Below are 16,560 nucleotides of genomic sequence, written 5' to 3'. Positions count from 1 at the left end.
TCTTCAGAACTAGAGTTTGTGGCTGTTTGTTTATTTTTATTTCCTCCCTCCCAGTCTCAATTTTATGGCCAGGTTTGTTAAGTTTCAATAAAATATCAGTTAAGTTTATGGCATTTTTATTTGTTATTGTTGTTATAATTTTCTTTTGGTAGGGGAAGGTGGGATGAAATGTTGCTCTGCTGGGGGCAGAGCGATAGCAGTGCCATGCCAGGTGCTTAGGGATTCCAGACTCCTCTTTCCAGCTCTGCCACTGATTATTTGTGTGATCTTAAAGATTTTTTCTCACCTCAAAAGAACAGGAGAATATTCTCTGCTTGTTGTAAGCTGTAGCTGCAGAATCTTTTGGTTCTCAGCCACTGTGGGAGTACAAAGCTGTCCTACTGCCCTGTGCTTTTTATTAAGGTGGTCAAGGCAATCACTCAGAAAATGGGGTCAGAAGCATCTTTGTGTGTGTGAACCATGCCTATCTTCACACTTCAAGTTGAGCACTGTCAGGGTGGGCTGTCCCCAGTCTGCCAGCTTGTTTCTCTAGGTTTTTTGCCTTTAAAATAGCAAGTAACCTGAGAGGTCGGGAAGTGACAGGAGCCCTTTGCCAGCCAGGCAGAGGAGGTGATGGTTACAGCTGCCTGCTGACTAGTCCCGCTCATTTTACGCAGCGCTGTGGGATTGCTCTCTGGAACAGGTTGGGCAGGTTGACAGTGAGCACAGACAATGAACTATTCCTGGCTTCGCTCTTTTCAGGCACTGGTGGGAGGGTCCTGATCCAAGACTCACTGTGTTCAAGACGAGTCTCTCTCCTGACTGTCTTGGGTGTTGTATCTAGCAGTGATGTTTCTGCTTTCCTTTGATTCCAAGAACTGCCAGCACCTGACAAAAGAGAGCAGCAGAGAATGTAGTGAACATGGAGTCTCCAGCACAGACCTCCCACCTGCTCTCTGGCCTTTCCCAGAGGTGGCTTCCTTCAGAGGAGCCTTCCTGGTCCACCTGCAGGGCACAGCTGGGATCTGTCCGGCATTTCTTCCCTCTCCAACACAGGGAGGGGGATTTCCAGGCATTTCTCAGAGCGTACGCATGAACCATAGTTGGGCAATTCCACCAGGACTGTGGTTGCCAGTCTTCCCAGCTGGAAGTGGCGGTGTAGATTGATCAGAGTGTCTTTGGGACTGGAGCTGAAAGCATAGCTGACCTGGGCCCCTGAAGTCTCTCCTTTCCAAGGCTAACGTCATGTATAACTAAACCTTGCACGTTGAGCTGTCTCACACTTAAAGCGCTGATCTGCACGATAAATTCTGAAATAATCCCATAAAACCTTTTGATTTATTTTTAACCCCCTTGCTGCCTTCCCTGCCTTCCAGTTACATGATGGGTTTGTTTCTTCCCGTTAAGTGGTTGAGGAGGTGCTCAGATATCTCAAACCTGGAAGCATAAAACTTTGTTTCTGCAAAGGCGGGGTTTATTTTTTCATTTGTGGGTTTTGGGTTTTTTTTTCTTCTAATCCCACCCAGTTGTCTTCACCAGTGTAATTTTTTAGCATAACACCGACGACTGGTGCATGCAGTGGGGACTTTGCTTACAGAGCTTGTTCTTCTGGGGCAGCTGGCCCAGGAGGGCTGTGACACCCTTGTGTTGCCTCATGTGCCATCACAATGAAGAGCTCCTGCCAGTGTGATGGGCACTGGGAGTCCAGCCCAGGTGCCTTCACATTTTTGTGAGCCTTTGCTCCTGGTGCTCAGCAGTTCCCACCAGTGCCGGGTTCCTGACACCCTGAAGGCAAACCCCATGCACTGCTCCTTCGCAGAGCCCCTGTGGCTCAGCCAGAGCTCCAGCCGTGGGGCTGGATGGGGCCTGGATGTCTCACCCTGCAGGGAGCAGCACGGGGTAGAATTACCCATCCTGTTCTGAGCTTCTTGGCATGGGCTTGGTTTGCCTGCTGCAAAGGCTTCTGCTCTCGATAGCGGGGCTTGTCTGGGTAATTCTGGTCTCTAGTGCAGTCTGCTGGGTGAACACCTGCAACAACCGAGATTTTTCAGAGCTGCCTGAAGGATTCTGATGCCCTGAAATGAAGGGAAAGGCCTGTCCCAGTCCTCTAGGCTGTGTTTTGTTTATCTCAGTCAAAAGCATGAAGAATCCTTCCTCCAGCTGAGGAGCTGTTGAAGAATGTTCTTGGCATTGAGCTGTAACAACATGTGGCTTTGAATAACCTCAAGAGTGCATCCTTTTTTTTGCTTGCTCTGTTCTTCATACTACTAACCTGACTGTGTGTTTTGTTTTTGTGGTTGCTTTGCATGTTGTTCCTTCCTCTTGGCTGAGAGTCATGGGGTGGATCTTTTTCCTTTCTGTGATTCAGGTGCCTCACTCTTTCCTTTCCAGGTTCTTCCAGTTCTTTTAACATGTCAAACTCTGGAGATTTGTTCATGAGCGTGCAGTCTCTCAATGGGGATTCTTACCAAGGGGCCCAGGTTGGAGCCAACGTGCAGTCACAGGTAGGGACCCATCCGATGTACTGCCAGTGAATGCATTAGTGTTGGAGGAGCCTTTGATTGTATTGGCACTTCTCCCTCCCGTCTGAAAAGAGCAAATCTCAACCAGCACAAACCAACCAACCAACCAACACTTAAAAAAGGCAAACCAAACCGAAAAACCAACCAACCAAAAAAAAAAAACCAACAGCAACAACCACCAAAAAAACAAAACAAAAAAAAAAATCAAAAGAAACCAAAACCAAACACCCAACCAAACCAACAACCATGGTCTTGAGGAGACTTGCCCACACTTTGTGAATGCATTTGGCTCTGGCTTGATAGTAATACTAGGAGGAGAGAAGGTGTAGGAGAATAGGCAAGAAGTCAAACAAAAGCAGCTCAGGTTTAGGTTCTGCTTGCTTTATTCTTCTAACGGAAGGGGCCAGATGTTTGGACTGGTGTCTCGTTTTTCAAGACTTCCACTTCTTTGATGCCAAACCAGGTGTCTTCTGAAAGGCAATAAATGTTCAAATACATAGTTAATTTTTTTTAAATTTTTTTTTTTATAATTAAAGGCCACCCTTGACCGTCTCCCCGCCTCCCCAAAGCACAGGCACTCACATCACCCTGTACACACCAGGAGGAGAGAGAGCAAGGGAGCTTTGAGCAGCATTGCTGAAATGTCTTTTTGGGGCAAAAAGAAAGAATTTAAAATAGCCAGGATCTCACTCAGATCTCCCACCTCCCATCTGATGTCCAGATACACCATGAGTCCCCTCTCTGGCATCTAAGGCTCTGTTCAGTGTTGAGAGACAACAGCCACTCTGACACTTCTGCATTGGGCAAGGAGAGCTCTCTAAAGGCAAGGCTGCTCCCTGTGGTGCTGGACATGGAGCAGGCATCTTTGTGGGTGGTGAGATGTGCTCCCCACATGTGCTGCTGCCAGGGCTGGGCAGGGGGAGTGAGGGAGAGGAATGTGGCACCCCGAGGAGAGCTGCTGGTGCCTTTGCCATGGTAGGTATATTTCCTTCCTGGGCCCTCCGCAGTGAAGGCTCTCGGCCAACTCCAAAGATCTCCTTCCACCGCTGTGAGCTTCCCAGTGCTTGGGGTCAAGGGTGCAAGGGGGTAGGAATGTAGGCTCACTGTCCTTGAGCATGACACTGGAGATGGCTGCTTCGATGTGCTTCAGGAGATGCCACCCCACACTTATCACTCTGTTCTCCCTCCCCACTCTTTTTGTCAAAGGATTTGGGACCAAGGAGAGTGTGACAGGGCTGCTGGGCCAGGCAAGGGATGGTGAGGGAGGCAGGAGAGGTCCTCTGGCTCATCTCTCTCCACAAGACCAACTGCGGCTCTCTTTTACCCCTCTTTGAATATATACCTTTATTTTTATTACAATGATGATCATGATTATTGTTATTACTGTTTGTTTGCTTTTATCTTGCCAAAGATGAACGGAAGCGGCTTTGGCCACTAACCTTTCACTCCCTCTAATTTGTGTCTTTGTTGTCGTTGGTCTGTTTAGGTGGATACCCTTCGCCATGTTATCAGCCAGACAGGAGGATACAGTGACGGACTCGCGGCAAGTCAGATGTATAGTCCGCAGGGCATCAGTGTAAGAAAAAAAAATAGGCTTGGGTTCTGGTCTTTTGGGGTTTTTTTTTCATTTTTGTTTCTCTCACTACCAATTATTTCAAAGCCATAGGGCTCAGAATGCCACTTAGTAGGACTTGTCTTTGCTTTTACGGTCACCTAGTTTATTGCTTCTGTATCGGTCACGCCAACGGCAGAGCTTTGCCCACAAAAAAAGTGGCGCCAGGGCAGGCTGTGTGCAGGCAGCTGGCGTCTCGGACTGTCACAGCCCATCAGCGTTCGCCCGGCACCTGCGGCCACACGCGCTCGGCCGAGAGGAGCTGCTAAACAGGTGACACCTCGTGTAACCACGGTGGGGAATGTCACCGCGAACGCCCTGGCCCAGAGATGGCTCCACGCGGAGGCCGATGGCACCATCCTGGAGCCACCAGCTAAAAATAGCCCATCCCTGGCCGGCGTCCGAGAGCACGGCAGCGATGGGGTTGGCGGCGATAGTGGTCGCAAATAAAAGGAGGAAAAAACCCACAAAGCCAACCAACATCAACCCAAGAAAACCTCGCCCGAGCGGGCTGGGGGAGGATGTGAGGGGGAGGGCGGTCTCTGGAGCATCTTCTCCTTGTTCTTGGGTGCGCTGGCGGGTTCTGACTAGCATGAAAATTCGTAGCGACAAGCTGTGTCGCACAGGGGGAAATCGATCAGACACACACAAGGAGAACCCAGTGTAGATTCGGGACAGCAATCCAACTTCATTTCTCAGATCAATCGTCCACCATCTCAGCGGCGATGACAGCAAGCTGGGAGAGGAGGGCAGCCTGGAAAAGGAGGCTGTGAGGGCTGAGTGGGTGGTGGCAGTGGTGTCCGGGGTGGCACCGAGGAGGAGACGGCAGGCCCTGGACATGGCTGGCTGCCACGTGAGGCTGATGGCTGAGATGAAGTGGTCTTGAGCTGGGCAGGGATGTGATGGTCCTCTGGGTGGGATGGTGGTCCTGCTGCCAAGACCCCAGCATGGTGCACCGTCCAGTCCCATCACCATCCAGTCCACTGTGCCATTTGTCATCTGGCGTGTGACCATCTTGCGTGATGGCCATCACCAGCATGGGGAGAGGGCACAGGGAGAGGGGTGCCCTGGGATGGGGGGCTCTGCTCCCCTCTCCTGCAGGCACTGGGGCTTAGTGGGCGGCTTGACGTCAGGAGGCAGAGGCAGGGAGGATTTGTGAAGTAATGTAATTGAACATGTGCAGATAATTATGTCTCATTACATAAGCCCCTTGCAAAAACGGCACTTGGAAATGCCACATGAAAGAGCCTATCGTTCCGCATTAATTTCTCCGTGCACTGAATTTATTCCCTTTCTGGCTTTTTAATACTTGGAGAGTAAATGAATCGCAGGCTGATCATGATAAGAGATGATACTTTTGTATAAATTAAAATACCCCCAAGGAAAGAGGCTGAGCTGATTACAGTTGCAGTTGGCTTGGAAAATAACAGTGGGCTGGGTTAAGCCAAAATCTGGGGGGGAGCGTTGCTGCTGGGGAATAAGAGGCAGGGAGAGGGTGATGGGGGAGAGAAGAAGGGAGAGTGAAAACTCAAAAGCGAAATAGGACGAGGAGAGCTAGGTTGGTGTTCCTGGCTGTGTTCTCTGTGGGAGAATCGGTGTTCCCGTGGGCAGCAATGAGAGCTGGTGAGCTGAGAGTGGAAGGGGCTCAGCAGTCCTCTCTGTGCTTCCCAAATGGGGACCTGGCATGTTTGGCATTTGATGTCTTCTCATGGTGGTTTTCAGGGAGGATAGCAGCCCAAATTGACCAAAAAAAAAATAGTGAATGTTTTCAAGGGAGGAGCAGGGTGGCAAAGGGACCGCACGGGTGTGTTGGGTGACTCCAGTTCTGCATAAAGGTGTGGTGGGCATTGGGAATGAGACAGGGAGTCCAGAGCTGAGCAGATAGTTTATGAAGCACCTTCTGGGTTGCCTCTTTGTCCCCAAATGTTTTGTTTCCCCTGTATCCCAGTCAGTGTGCTCCAGCCTGATTGTCACTTAATGTATTCCCACCCAGTGAGGTCCCTTGATGGATCCCAGTTTTTCCACCCTGAAGTGTGGCTGCCCTTTTGGAAGCATTGGTCCTGGGGAACTCCTCAGTGCAGGCAGGGTGGCTGTCTCCAACAGGCAGGGCTTCCCTGCCTTTCCCTGAACCCTTTAATGCCGAGGAGGGGCAGCGGAATGCGGAGCAAAGCTGATTGTGACACAGAAAGCTGCCGTCCCTGCATCAGCCGAGCATCCCCGTGAGCTGCTGGAAGGAGATGAGCCGAAACCTAGTCAAGAGCCCTGTCACAATGATGTCTGCGCGGGGCTGAGGTTAAGTCATCCCCGGAGCCCGTCAGCACCGGGAAGTCAGCGGCAGGTTGCCCGGCTCCACTGCTGGAAACCTTGGCAGGGGAGACAACGCTCGGGGTTTGCCTTCCTTGATGGAGGATGAATTTTTAAATGCGTGTAAGTCGTGACAGCTGAGAAGAGGGATCTACCCAAAGCCCAGTTCCCTGCGTGGCTCTGCTGCTCTGGCTGACAGGCTGCTCCGCAGGGTGGGAAGGGCTGGAGTCGGTTCTGCATCGTTAGCAGGATAATGGGCAGTGTCCCAGCCATCACCAGCCCTGTGACTCATGGCGACGGCTGAGGCCGAGGGAGAACACAGCCTTCTCCTCCACAGGTGGGGACAGTGCCTGTCCCAGAAAGGGGTGGGGATGCTCTGATGATGGATGGTGGACGCAGGAGCTGTCTTGAGGATACCCAGCCTTGGGTCATGCTGACAAGAAGGAGCCTCCCTTCCTTTCAGGGGGCTTGGGGCCTGAGCCAGCCGTTTTGGCAAAGCTCGAGGCTGTAGGATTTTGTACCATGAAGTGAGAGCTGTTAAATGTCTGAGCTGTCTCGACAGTGTTTGTTCATTGGGGTCCACATGTGTACCCAGGAGGTCCCTGGGAACAGAGGTTTCAAAGCGTTTAGTAAAGCTCGGGTTCTGTTGAGTTCCAGTAGAAGTTGGATCTTTATTGCCACAGTCCTCTGGAGGTTCCCACCCCAAAACATTACCTTTGCTGCCAGTGCCCTATGGCTGTAAATCCTCATAGTGTTCTAGTTACCCCACATGAATGAACTATAATCATCTTAAAGCCCTTTCAGAAACTCGGTTTTGGACTTCATTCAATTTACAGAGCATTTAAAAGTCTAAAATGAGGGGCTGTTTTCAAAGTCCATCTTCTGTGCAGATCTGGGCCTGTTCACAGAGCAGTGTGTGTGTGTGACCTGGATGGTGGTGGCCAGTGGCAGGATGTGAGTTTTGGATCCACTCTTGTCAGCAAGGATTGGTACATGTAGAAGCTGAGAGTTCCTTACTTTACCTGAGATGTTTTATTCTAAGAATTTGAGCCTTGGGAAGAAAGTTGTTGCTCTGTTCCTCAGCCAGCTGCAGTTCACCATCATGGTCAAGCTTTGGTTCATGGTCATGGCCACCAGCTGGAGTGTGGAAATTGGTCTGGCAGGGCTTCAGTGCACAAGCTCCGTCCATCAGGGATGCCTTGGTGTGTTCTGATGGCCAGGGATGTCTGGCGGTGACCCTTGGGAAGGGATGTCCAGACAAGGCTGGATTCTCTGGTGTGTGATAAGATCTTCAGTGCATATTGTAAGGAGGCCCTGATAGAAACTCTTAAAAGCCCAGAGGTCTAAAAAGGCTTTGAGGCTGCTCTGTCAGACTGGCTGGTAACTGGTGTGTTTGGGGCTGAGCTGACATCCTGTGCCATTGATGGTGGGACAAGGATTTGGCCACAGGAGGTGGGATGCCGAGACAGCCTCTGTGCTAAGCAGAAGGCGCCTTTAAAAATTGGCAGAAAGTCATCTCCCAGCCCCATGTAGGAGGCCCGGGCAGGGAGCCAGCCAGACTTGCTGGAGGTGACAAAAATGCTGAGACCTGTGGAAATGGGCACCAAAACCAGTTGCTTCAGCAATCTATCACCAGGGCTCCAGACTTGGACAGTCACCAAGGCTTTGCCTGTACTTTGGCAGCAGAAGGTGACAATTGAAGGAATGTCCTGGAGACCACTGCTCTGTCTTTGGCATCTGTATGCAGGGGCTCTGCAAGGAGCAGCAGCCTCCTCAAAAGACTCCCTTGTCTTTGAGAGAGATCCCAACCTATTTGCTGCAGTCAAATCCCAAGGGATCTCCTTGCTTGGAAGAGGTAGAGCCGTCTGGGTGGAATTGGATGAATCCCTCACGTGGTTTGGTCCACGCAGCAATGAAGTGAACTCCAGGATGAGTGGGGATGGTGCCTGCATGCCTTCTGCCTGGGGAAGGATCCAGCCTACTCACAGAGGCCTTGTCCATACCAAAGGATCGTGCCAAGATGTCGCAGCCAACCTTGGGTCTTCCTTTCCATCGCTTGATGCACAACTTTTGGCCTTCCCAGGCTGGATTGGCCTCTCCCCAACATTCTCTTGACTTCCCACTGGCTGCAACCAAGGCTGTGTTCAGCCACACAAACTCCTGAAGCACGAGAAGGCTCATTCCCAGTCTGCAGTACCACGGGGCTTCCGAGGATTTTGGGGAGCAGGGTGCTGAACATGGAGCCACTGCTCCATTGCTCCTTCCAGCCACAGCTGGCAGGCAAAAGCCTGGCTAAAAATAGTTGAGCACAATAGGGCCGGAGCCCTGCTCCATGCAGCCCCCGCCGCTCTGCTCTCCCCCCTCCTGCTCGCCGTAACGACCCTGCAAACACTAAATGGCATCTGAGTGCATTAAGCAGCAAACTCTCCGGTGACATAGCAATTACGGCTCTGAAATAGATTTGGTGCGTCACGGAAGATAAGGGTTTTGAAAGTTTCTGTTGTGATTATAGCTTGTAACTCCAACAAATAACAGGCTTGGTAATAAGAGGCTGCCAGCACAGCTATTGTGGTTCTCTCTCACTGATGGCACGTAAATTGCTATTAATGTCCTAAGTGTACTTGAATATGCCAGTCTCGGGGCGGCGGAGTTGGCTCTGTGTCTCTCTTTACGCGGCCTGTCATTGTCGGGCTGATAATCTACAGTAATTGCTGCCTCTTGCAGCAGTCCAAGATGTGTAAGGGTGGATATTGCATCTCGGGGAGTGCAGGGATGGTGGGTCAGGGCCCGAGTGTGGGTGGGACCTGGTGGGGGCAGTGGACGTGGGGTACACTGATAATGCTGGACTGGTAACACTTGTGCCGGTCTGATTTCACACTTGCACCCAAGGTGTAGTGGAGTGGGGTTTGTGAGCTCAGGCTGTGATTCCTGCTTTCCTTGCTGTTGCCTGAATTCCCGTGCTCCCATGCACACATGGAAAAGCACGCAAGCCCAGGAAGGAGTGTGTGTGCACACCTCTTGTCTTTTTTGCTTCGTGCATGTCCCACTGCGAGGTGGTCTGACCCCTCAAATGTGGGTTCCCAGGGCTTCCCTGTGGTCAGCTCCTTGTTCCCATCCTAGCTGCCTCTCAGGGTGGGGAGTTTTCCTCTCCTCTGCCCTCCAGGGTATGTTGGGGTCCCAGCTGGCAGGGTCAGTGTTGGATGATGCAGCAGGCAGCGGGACAGGCAGCCAGAGTGGGCAGAGCAGCCCGGGCGTGTCTAAAGCGGGACAGCGACTGCTGCCAACTGGAGCTTGGGCTGTGGCTGGGAAGGATTAATTAGCCAAGCACTGAATCAATGTCAGAGCAGGCAGAGGAGGTTGGGTGCGACATCTGCTCCTCTCCGAAGGGGATGGCAGCCGCGGAGGAGCAGCTTCTGTGCGCTGCCGGCTCCTGCCTGTGGCAGCCAGGGCCCTCCGGTAGCTCAGCTCTCAAGAGCCTGGAGAATTCGGCTCTGCATCTGTTTTTAGGAGAGGAAACAAGTTGTCTGCCACGTTTTGCTGCACGAACCCTTGGATGGGATATAGTGGTGGCACCTCTGCTGCGCTGTGGCTTGGCTGCCCTCAGTGTAGTGGGGACATGGAGCTTTTCTGGGGGGCAGGGCACAGCTCAGCTCAGTTCCATTGCTTGTTCTGCATGTTCACAGCACTTGGGTTCAGGTAACATCCAGGCTGGTGGCTCTGGAGTGAGGCATTTCTTATTTTCTTTCTTCTGTATGAGGAAGGGTCATAACCAGGGGTTAAAAACCCCCAACCAACCAGAGCTTGGGGTTCTGGAGAAATAGGGTTTTTTTAAAGGATGGATTTTCTGTGAGCACTGGCAGTTTATCAGAATCTGTTTTCAACAGAAATGTTCCTGGTCCAATCCCAGTGATGGAGCCCCGCGGTCTGGGGTGGGATGGGGTAGCCAGAGGGGACATCTTTGTCTCCTACACTGATCCCAGCTGAGGAAAAAGCAGGGGGATCTGGGGTGCATGGGTGCATTGGGTAGGGTTGTTCGTGCCTTGCTGTTGGGTGACTGATGTCTGTGTGTCCCTGCAGGCTAATGGAGGTTGGCAAGACGCTACTACCCCATCGTCGGTGACCTCCCCCACAGAAGGCCCTGGCAGCGTTCACTCTGATACCTCCAACTGATCTCCCAGCAAATTGCATCCCTGGCTGAGCCGGCCCCGGCGGGGGCGGGAGGGGAGGGGGCCTCTCCTAACACCGCAGCAGTCAGACTGGAGGTGAACCCAATCAGCACACACAAGAAGACTCCTTCTCTTCTCTTCTCTTCGTCGGGATGCTTTTTTCAGCCAATCTGGACACTTCTTTATACTCTCTTCCCTTTCTTTTCTGGGTAGAAGCCGCTCTCCCCCTCCCCGCCACCACCACAACACCACTCTCTTCCCTCCCCCCTCCCACTGAAGGTAGAAGGATTTTAAGGAGGAAAAGCAAAAATCCACCACCGCCATGCAAACCAACCCAGAGCAGTGTACAGCCTCATGCTGGGTGTCTTTCTGAGGAGCCACAAACATACCTCAGCCACGCCTTGCCCCTCGCTAGCAGGCAGCCCCCTGCCCCCCTACCTCTCACGCTACCTCTCCGTAGGGAATTGCCACCGTAGGGAATCTGCTTCCACCTCATCTCTGCAGCCAGAGCTTCTCCTCCTGCACCCAGCCCTGCCCTAGTGAGCTGTCCCTCAGGTGCTGCAGGGACAGGGCAGGTGGCACAGCCCCCGTGCATGTAGGAGCCAGCGTGCTCCCCTCGCTTCTAAAAGGTACCATTCCCATTCCCAGCCCTGGGGAAACCGCCAACACTTCCCAGTGCCAGCCCTAGCTGGCTACACATCCTGCTGGCTCCTGTGATTTGGATGAGCTATGAAACCCTTCTGTCCTCCCTGCCTGTTGTTGGAGGGGAGAAGAGGAGGGAAGGAAGGGAGACAGAGGTGGGTGAAAAGCAGCCGTGACTGATAACAGCGTGGCTAACACCTCCACGGAGGCGTGGGGAGCAGGCATGGATGGCTGATGGGACACCAGCAGTTCTCTCAGAGCATAGAGAGGCTGGTGGTGGTTTCCTGGTGAGGGCAGTGCCACAGGGTGTTGGCTCCTGTTTCTGGGAGGTGCTGTGCTGTGGGAGACGAGGAGCTGGTTCCCCGGTGCAGGCAGGACCCACAGGGGTTCATGCCATCCCCTGCATTCCCAAAGCCCTGCTGAGCCTGCAGCTAGGGATGGACAGCAGAATGCCAGAGGCTAGAAGTGCTGGGGTGGGTGTCTCAGGTGCTTTTGGTTGTGCTTCATGCCACAGGTTTGCTCTGTAGGATGGATGGGTGCTGAAGCTGCTGGTTTTATCCCAGGAGTCACCCTGGGCAGTGGCCATGGCAGAACTCACAGGATTTTCTGCACATCTTTTCTGGTCCACTGTTGGGACAAGCAGTGGTGGCTGGCAAGCGAGGCTTCATCCTGCCCCTTCAGGCTGGTGCTGGGAGGACATGGCTTTCATGGAAGAGCAGGGAGAGGCAGCACCAGTTTCCCTGGGCAGCGGGCTGAACTTCGTGCCAGGGTGGGACTTTTGGCCATCTGTTCTTCTGGTGGGCACAAGGAGGCTGAAGCAGCCTGCATCAAGACCCTGGGTGTGGAGAGTGGTGTGGGTGCAGGATGTCTGGCACCTCGTGATGGATCCCAGTATCCCTTGGGATCAATACCTCACACTGTTTAATGTCTGTGCCACCCTGCTTGTGCTGGTCTCGAGGTGGGAACTGCCACCGCTGAGCTGCGTTAAGCAGAAACCATTTAAAATGAGAGCTCTGCCAAAAATATTTCCAGCCTTCTGCTGGAAAAAATAATGGTCCTTGGCCTGCAGGGCACAGTGGTGGTGTGTCCCCAGCTGCCACACGCTGTCACCTTGCAGTGCAGGGGCTTTATGTGTCCAGCAGTGACAATTCCTGCTCCTTTTGCATCCATGCCTGGAGTGGGGACCCTGTGGCAGAGCAGGATGTGACATGAATGGCTATGGCTGCCTCCCTCCCAGCTGTGTTAAGAGCATGGAGAAGGTTGTTCCCCTGCAAGGACAGTCGGGAGGTGCTGCCCACCTGCAACTCTGCACCTTCCCACTCTCCTCCTCTTCCCGTGGCCTCCCTCAGTGCTGCCTCTTGTCCACTTCAGCTTATTTCTCATGGACTTGTTCTGGCAAAGCATTCCAGGGATGTGGGACTGGGGCAGGCCTGTTCTCCCGAGCCCAGCAGTGCCATGCCTGCAGGAATGCCACTGTCCCTCTTGGAAACCAACCGGGAATGAGCCAAACCCACGGCTTGCAGGAGCCAGCCCGTGCTGGGGCTGCCCTGCCCTGCTGCCCCTCCTGCCTGTCCCCCTGCCCACGCTGGGCCCTTGCTCCTTCACGGTACTTTGCAAATCCCCTCCTGGGTTCCCCACTTGGTCCCTCCAGTTTGTGTTGGCGTAGCTGCTTGCTTGCCTTTTTCTTTGCTTTTTTTTTTTAATTTTTGGGTTTTGTTTCTCCTCCCCCATTCTCCTCCCCTGCTCCAGCCCCGAGTGTTGTGGGTTTTTTTCTTCTTCTTTTTTTATTGTTATTTTTTTTTCTGCCCAGAAAAACCTGACTTCGATACCAAAAAAAACAAAACAAAACAAAACAAAAAAACCACAAAAAAAACACAAACAAAAAAAAAACCTGCAGAAACTCAAAAAAAATAAAAATGAAAAAAAAAATCACAAAAAAAACTCGACGATTCTTTCAGCTTTATTAACATTTTCCATTGTTTCTTGCGATTTGTGTCTCGTTCTTTGTAGTATTGATGATAACGAACATTTGATAATGAATGTTCTTGTATATTCAGATAAAGGAGAGAAAAAAAAACCAAAAACGCAGTCGGAATTTAATAGTGTTTATAATAAAAGAATAAAAAATGACCCTCTTAGCACGCAAAATTGAACAGGGGGAAGGTCCCGTCCCTGTTCTTTCTGTGGCAACAAGCGCTTCATTCCTGTATAGTTTATAACATCAAACTACCTACATTCATCCTCCTTTTTTTGTTTGTTTGTTTTTTCCCATGGTTTGGTTTTTTTTCCATTTTCTCGCATTTGTGAATTAGTTCAAGAATGCTAGAAAAGTGTAGAGTTGTGCACACTCATTTCTTCTTACACAATGTTTAAAAAGTGACGGTAATTCATTTTGTAAAACTTTAAAAAGAAAAAAAAATGGTTGGAATAGTGAGCATTAATAGGTACAGTCTAACACTTTATGTTTCTTAACGTTGAGACCCAGAAATGAACCTTTTTATTTTATTTTTTTGGCATTATTTGGGATGGGAGGGGGGGCTTTGATGATGATGATGATGATGATGATGATGATGATGATGATGCTGAGTTTATTTTGACCTGTCCGAGACGATGGCCTTGCCGCTTCCCTGCGCTTTTGAGCTGTGACCAGAGTGATGTGAAAAGTGATGGTGGTGTTTTTTGGGGGGAGAGTTTCTCTTCTCCCCACTCCCTTTGAATCCCAGCTCCAGGAAGTCCTTGTGTGGCTGCTCTGGGGCTGAGCAATGGGATGTCATCTCCGAAGAGAGATGGAATTCTGAGGGGTTTTGGGGAGGAGATGAATCAAGTCCTGAGCCCCCGTGGGTCTCCATGCTGGGGGTGTTGCTGAGCTGCCTGGAAAGGATGAAAGGGCAGGAATCCTTCCCAAAATTGCTGTACACTCTGCCCTGATTCCCAATGTCCCACTTGAAGGATTCGGAGCAAGGAATATTCCAACCTAATTTCACCCGTGAAGGTGAAGATTGGCTCTCGCAGCCTGGCCCAAGCTGTGGCAGCATCAGTGCTGAGATGGGACAAGGGGTGGGATGTGGCCAAAATGTCCCCAAATCCAGCCCCAAATCCTGGTGGCTGCAGAGTGGCATTCAAGGCGAAGCACTGAGGAAGGTGCTGGTTGGCATTGCTTCAGTTTTCCTTAAAACATTTTCCTGCTCCTCCCAAAAAACCTGAGCTTTTCATATCACTGACTGGTGTAGGGTTTGGGGTGTTACTTTTAATCCCAAGGTTTCCTGGAGTCCTTTTGTTTTCGTACACCTTTATTATTATTATTATTTTATTATTATTAAGACGATGTAAATCAGACATTGCCTGGGGGGTTGGTTTTGTCGGTTTGCTTTTTTTGTTCTTGCAAAGCCCTTTCTATCCCTTGTAAAGGTGATCCAGTTTGGAGTTGCTTTTTTTTCTTTTCTATTTTTTTTACCCCTTCTATTTTTTTCTCTCTCTTCCTAATGGATTCCAAATATTAAAAAAAAGGAAAAAAAAAAAAGAAAAACTGTTAAAAAAAGAGAAAAAAAAGACTCTCTGTTCCAACCTGGTTTTGAAACTTTAAGCTTTTCTGCTTCTGTAAAGAAAAAAAAAAGGCCTCTGTCTTTCTGATCCCAATTGAAACTTTTATGTTCTATGACGATACTAACAAGGTGTAGGTTTTACAGTTTCCTGATTTGTACTGGTAATGCATATTCCAAATAAATAGTTTCTTTTGTTGCAAAAAAAAAAAAAATCAAAAAAAAAACCTGAAACCAAACCTGGTGTATTTTTTTGGGAGGAAAAAGAGGAAAACAAGATACCCTGGGGGTCTTCCCATGGGGTGCAGGGGGCAGGAAGGGTTTGGGGTGCAGTGGGGAGGGTGAGCGAAGGAAATAAATACCCTGGTGCTGGGTCTTGTGCCTGGTGGGAAGCCAGAGAGATACGGTTTGGGATTCTGCCTGAGACACAGGATCCCTGCTGCCTCCCCCGTGCCTCAGTTTCCCTGTGCAGAAGGAGGCGAGTTCTGGTCATGTGGATTTGTCCATGCCCAAAACCAATTTCAGCCTTTCATTGCTGGTTCATTGCTTTTTTTGGACGTTTTAGTGTTCTTCTTTCCAAAAAAAGCTAGAAAGAGGATTCTCTTTTATCACACCGAGGTCTGGGGCAGGGCTGGGGAGCGGGAGAAGACTTGATGTCCTCTCCTGTTTTCCTGGAGGGGGTATTAGTTAAAAAAAAAAAAAAATGGAAAACGTTTCTGAGAGGAAGAAAAAAAGTAATTTTAAATTTAAAAATAATTTGCAATTTAAAAAAGAGCCCGTGCGTAGGACGAAAACCAGGACAGCTCTGCCTCGTCCCTAGAGACAGAGATGGAGCAGGGGGCGGTTGGAGCGGGTGGCTGTGATTCCCCATCTCCCAAGGCGGAGACAAGGCTGGATGTGTGCCGCGAACACCTCTGACACCCCACGGGGACCCGAGCGGGGATGGATGGGAAGAATCCCCCCGGGAAGGCGGCGCGGGGATGCTGGCGCTCGCCTGGAGCTGCCGCCCCGCTCCCCCATGGATTTCTTGTCAATGATTATTCAATCTCCAGCCTGACCTTTCTCTTCTAAATAACACGGCAATATCAGCGCGGGCCAGCCTCCAGCTCCGGCTGCAAATTAACTGTATCGCTCTCCGCCAGGAGCCCCCCGGAGCTCCCCGGCGCCCGCGCTGCCACGCCGCCCCAGGAATTATCTCCCTCCGCCGCTGCTCTCCTAATACCAGTTTAAATATCAGCCTGCTCCCAGCTGTTCGGCTCTAATAAACGCTCAGCCCGGCTCCGAACGCACAAATGCCTCGTCTCACCGGGCCCCGGCCGGGGAATGGCCCCGGCGAGGCGGGCGGGGATGCTGGAGGGGGAGAGCTGATGCTCTCGGGGCTGGGGGGTCCTGGCACACATCCTCTGGGGGCCAGGGAGGGTTTGAACACCTGGCTCCTCTCCTGGCTCATGGCTTTGCCCCTCTCTGCCGAAAAGAGGTGGTTTTGAGGTGGGAAAAGGGCACAGGGAGCCTCCCGGAGCTGCGGGTGGCTGAGGAGCCGGGATGGTGCAGCATCCTCCCTCTCGCTCTGTTCCGCGGGAGAACGGGAAACCACAGGAACCGAACTGGATTGTTTGCCCCTTCCTCGCTCTCTCCCTCTCCCTCTCTGCATCCACACCTTTCCCTTCTCCCGCTGCCACTCACCGATAGGATTTTTCCCCCTCTATTTCCCCGTTCAGCCCTGGGTGAGAGCAAACCCCGAGGCGCAGCTCCCGCACTTTCCCATTTCACATTACAGTACTTTACACCAAAAATCG

At 51.4% G+C, this 16,560-nt stretch overlaps 1 protein-coding gene across 2 annotated transcripts in view; it reads left to right on the top strand.

Annotated features, from left to right (window-relative positions):
• Window positions 1–14,751, top strand: part of PBX1 (PBX homeobox 1) — a 129,005-nt gene extending 114,254 nt beyond the window's left edge. The window contains exons 7-9 of one of the 2 annotated variants that reach the window (XM_085068518.1): window positions 2,371–2,483; window positions 3,988–4,077; window positions 10,495–14,751. In XM_085068518.1, the coding sequence (XP_084924644.1) occupies window positions 2,371–2,483; window positions 3,988–4,077; window positions 10,495–10,587 (296 nt within the window). In that variant the 3' untranslated portion in view covers window positions 10,588–14,751. The remainder of the gene's footprint in view (window positions 1–2,370; window positions 2,484–3,987; window positions 4,078–10,494) is intronic. The other variant, XM_085068520.1, reaches the window with a different exon arrangement.
• The last annotated feature ends 1,809 nt before the right edge of the window (window positions 14,752–16,560 follow it).

Source organism: Lichenostomus cassidix, chromosome 8 (assembly GCF_008360975.1).
Source record: "Lichenostomus cassidix isolate B80296 chromosome 8, HeHo_3.0, whole genome shotgun sequence".
Classification (NCBI taxonomy): Eukaryota; Metazoa; Chordata; class Aves; order Passeriformes; family Meliphagidae; genus Lichenostomus; species Lichenostomus cassidix.
The sequence above is the reverse complement of the archived record's forward strand: the minus strand, read 5'-3'. Positions and strand labels throughout refer to the sequence as shown.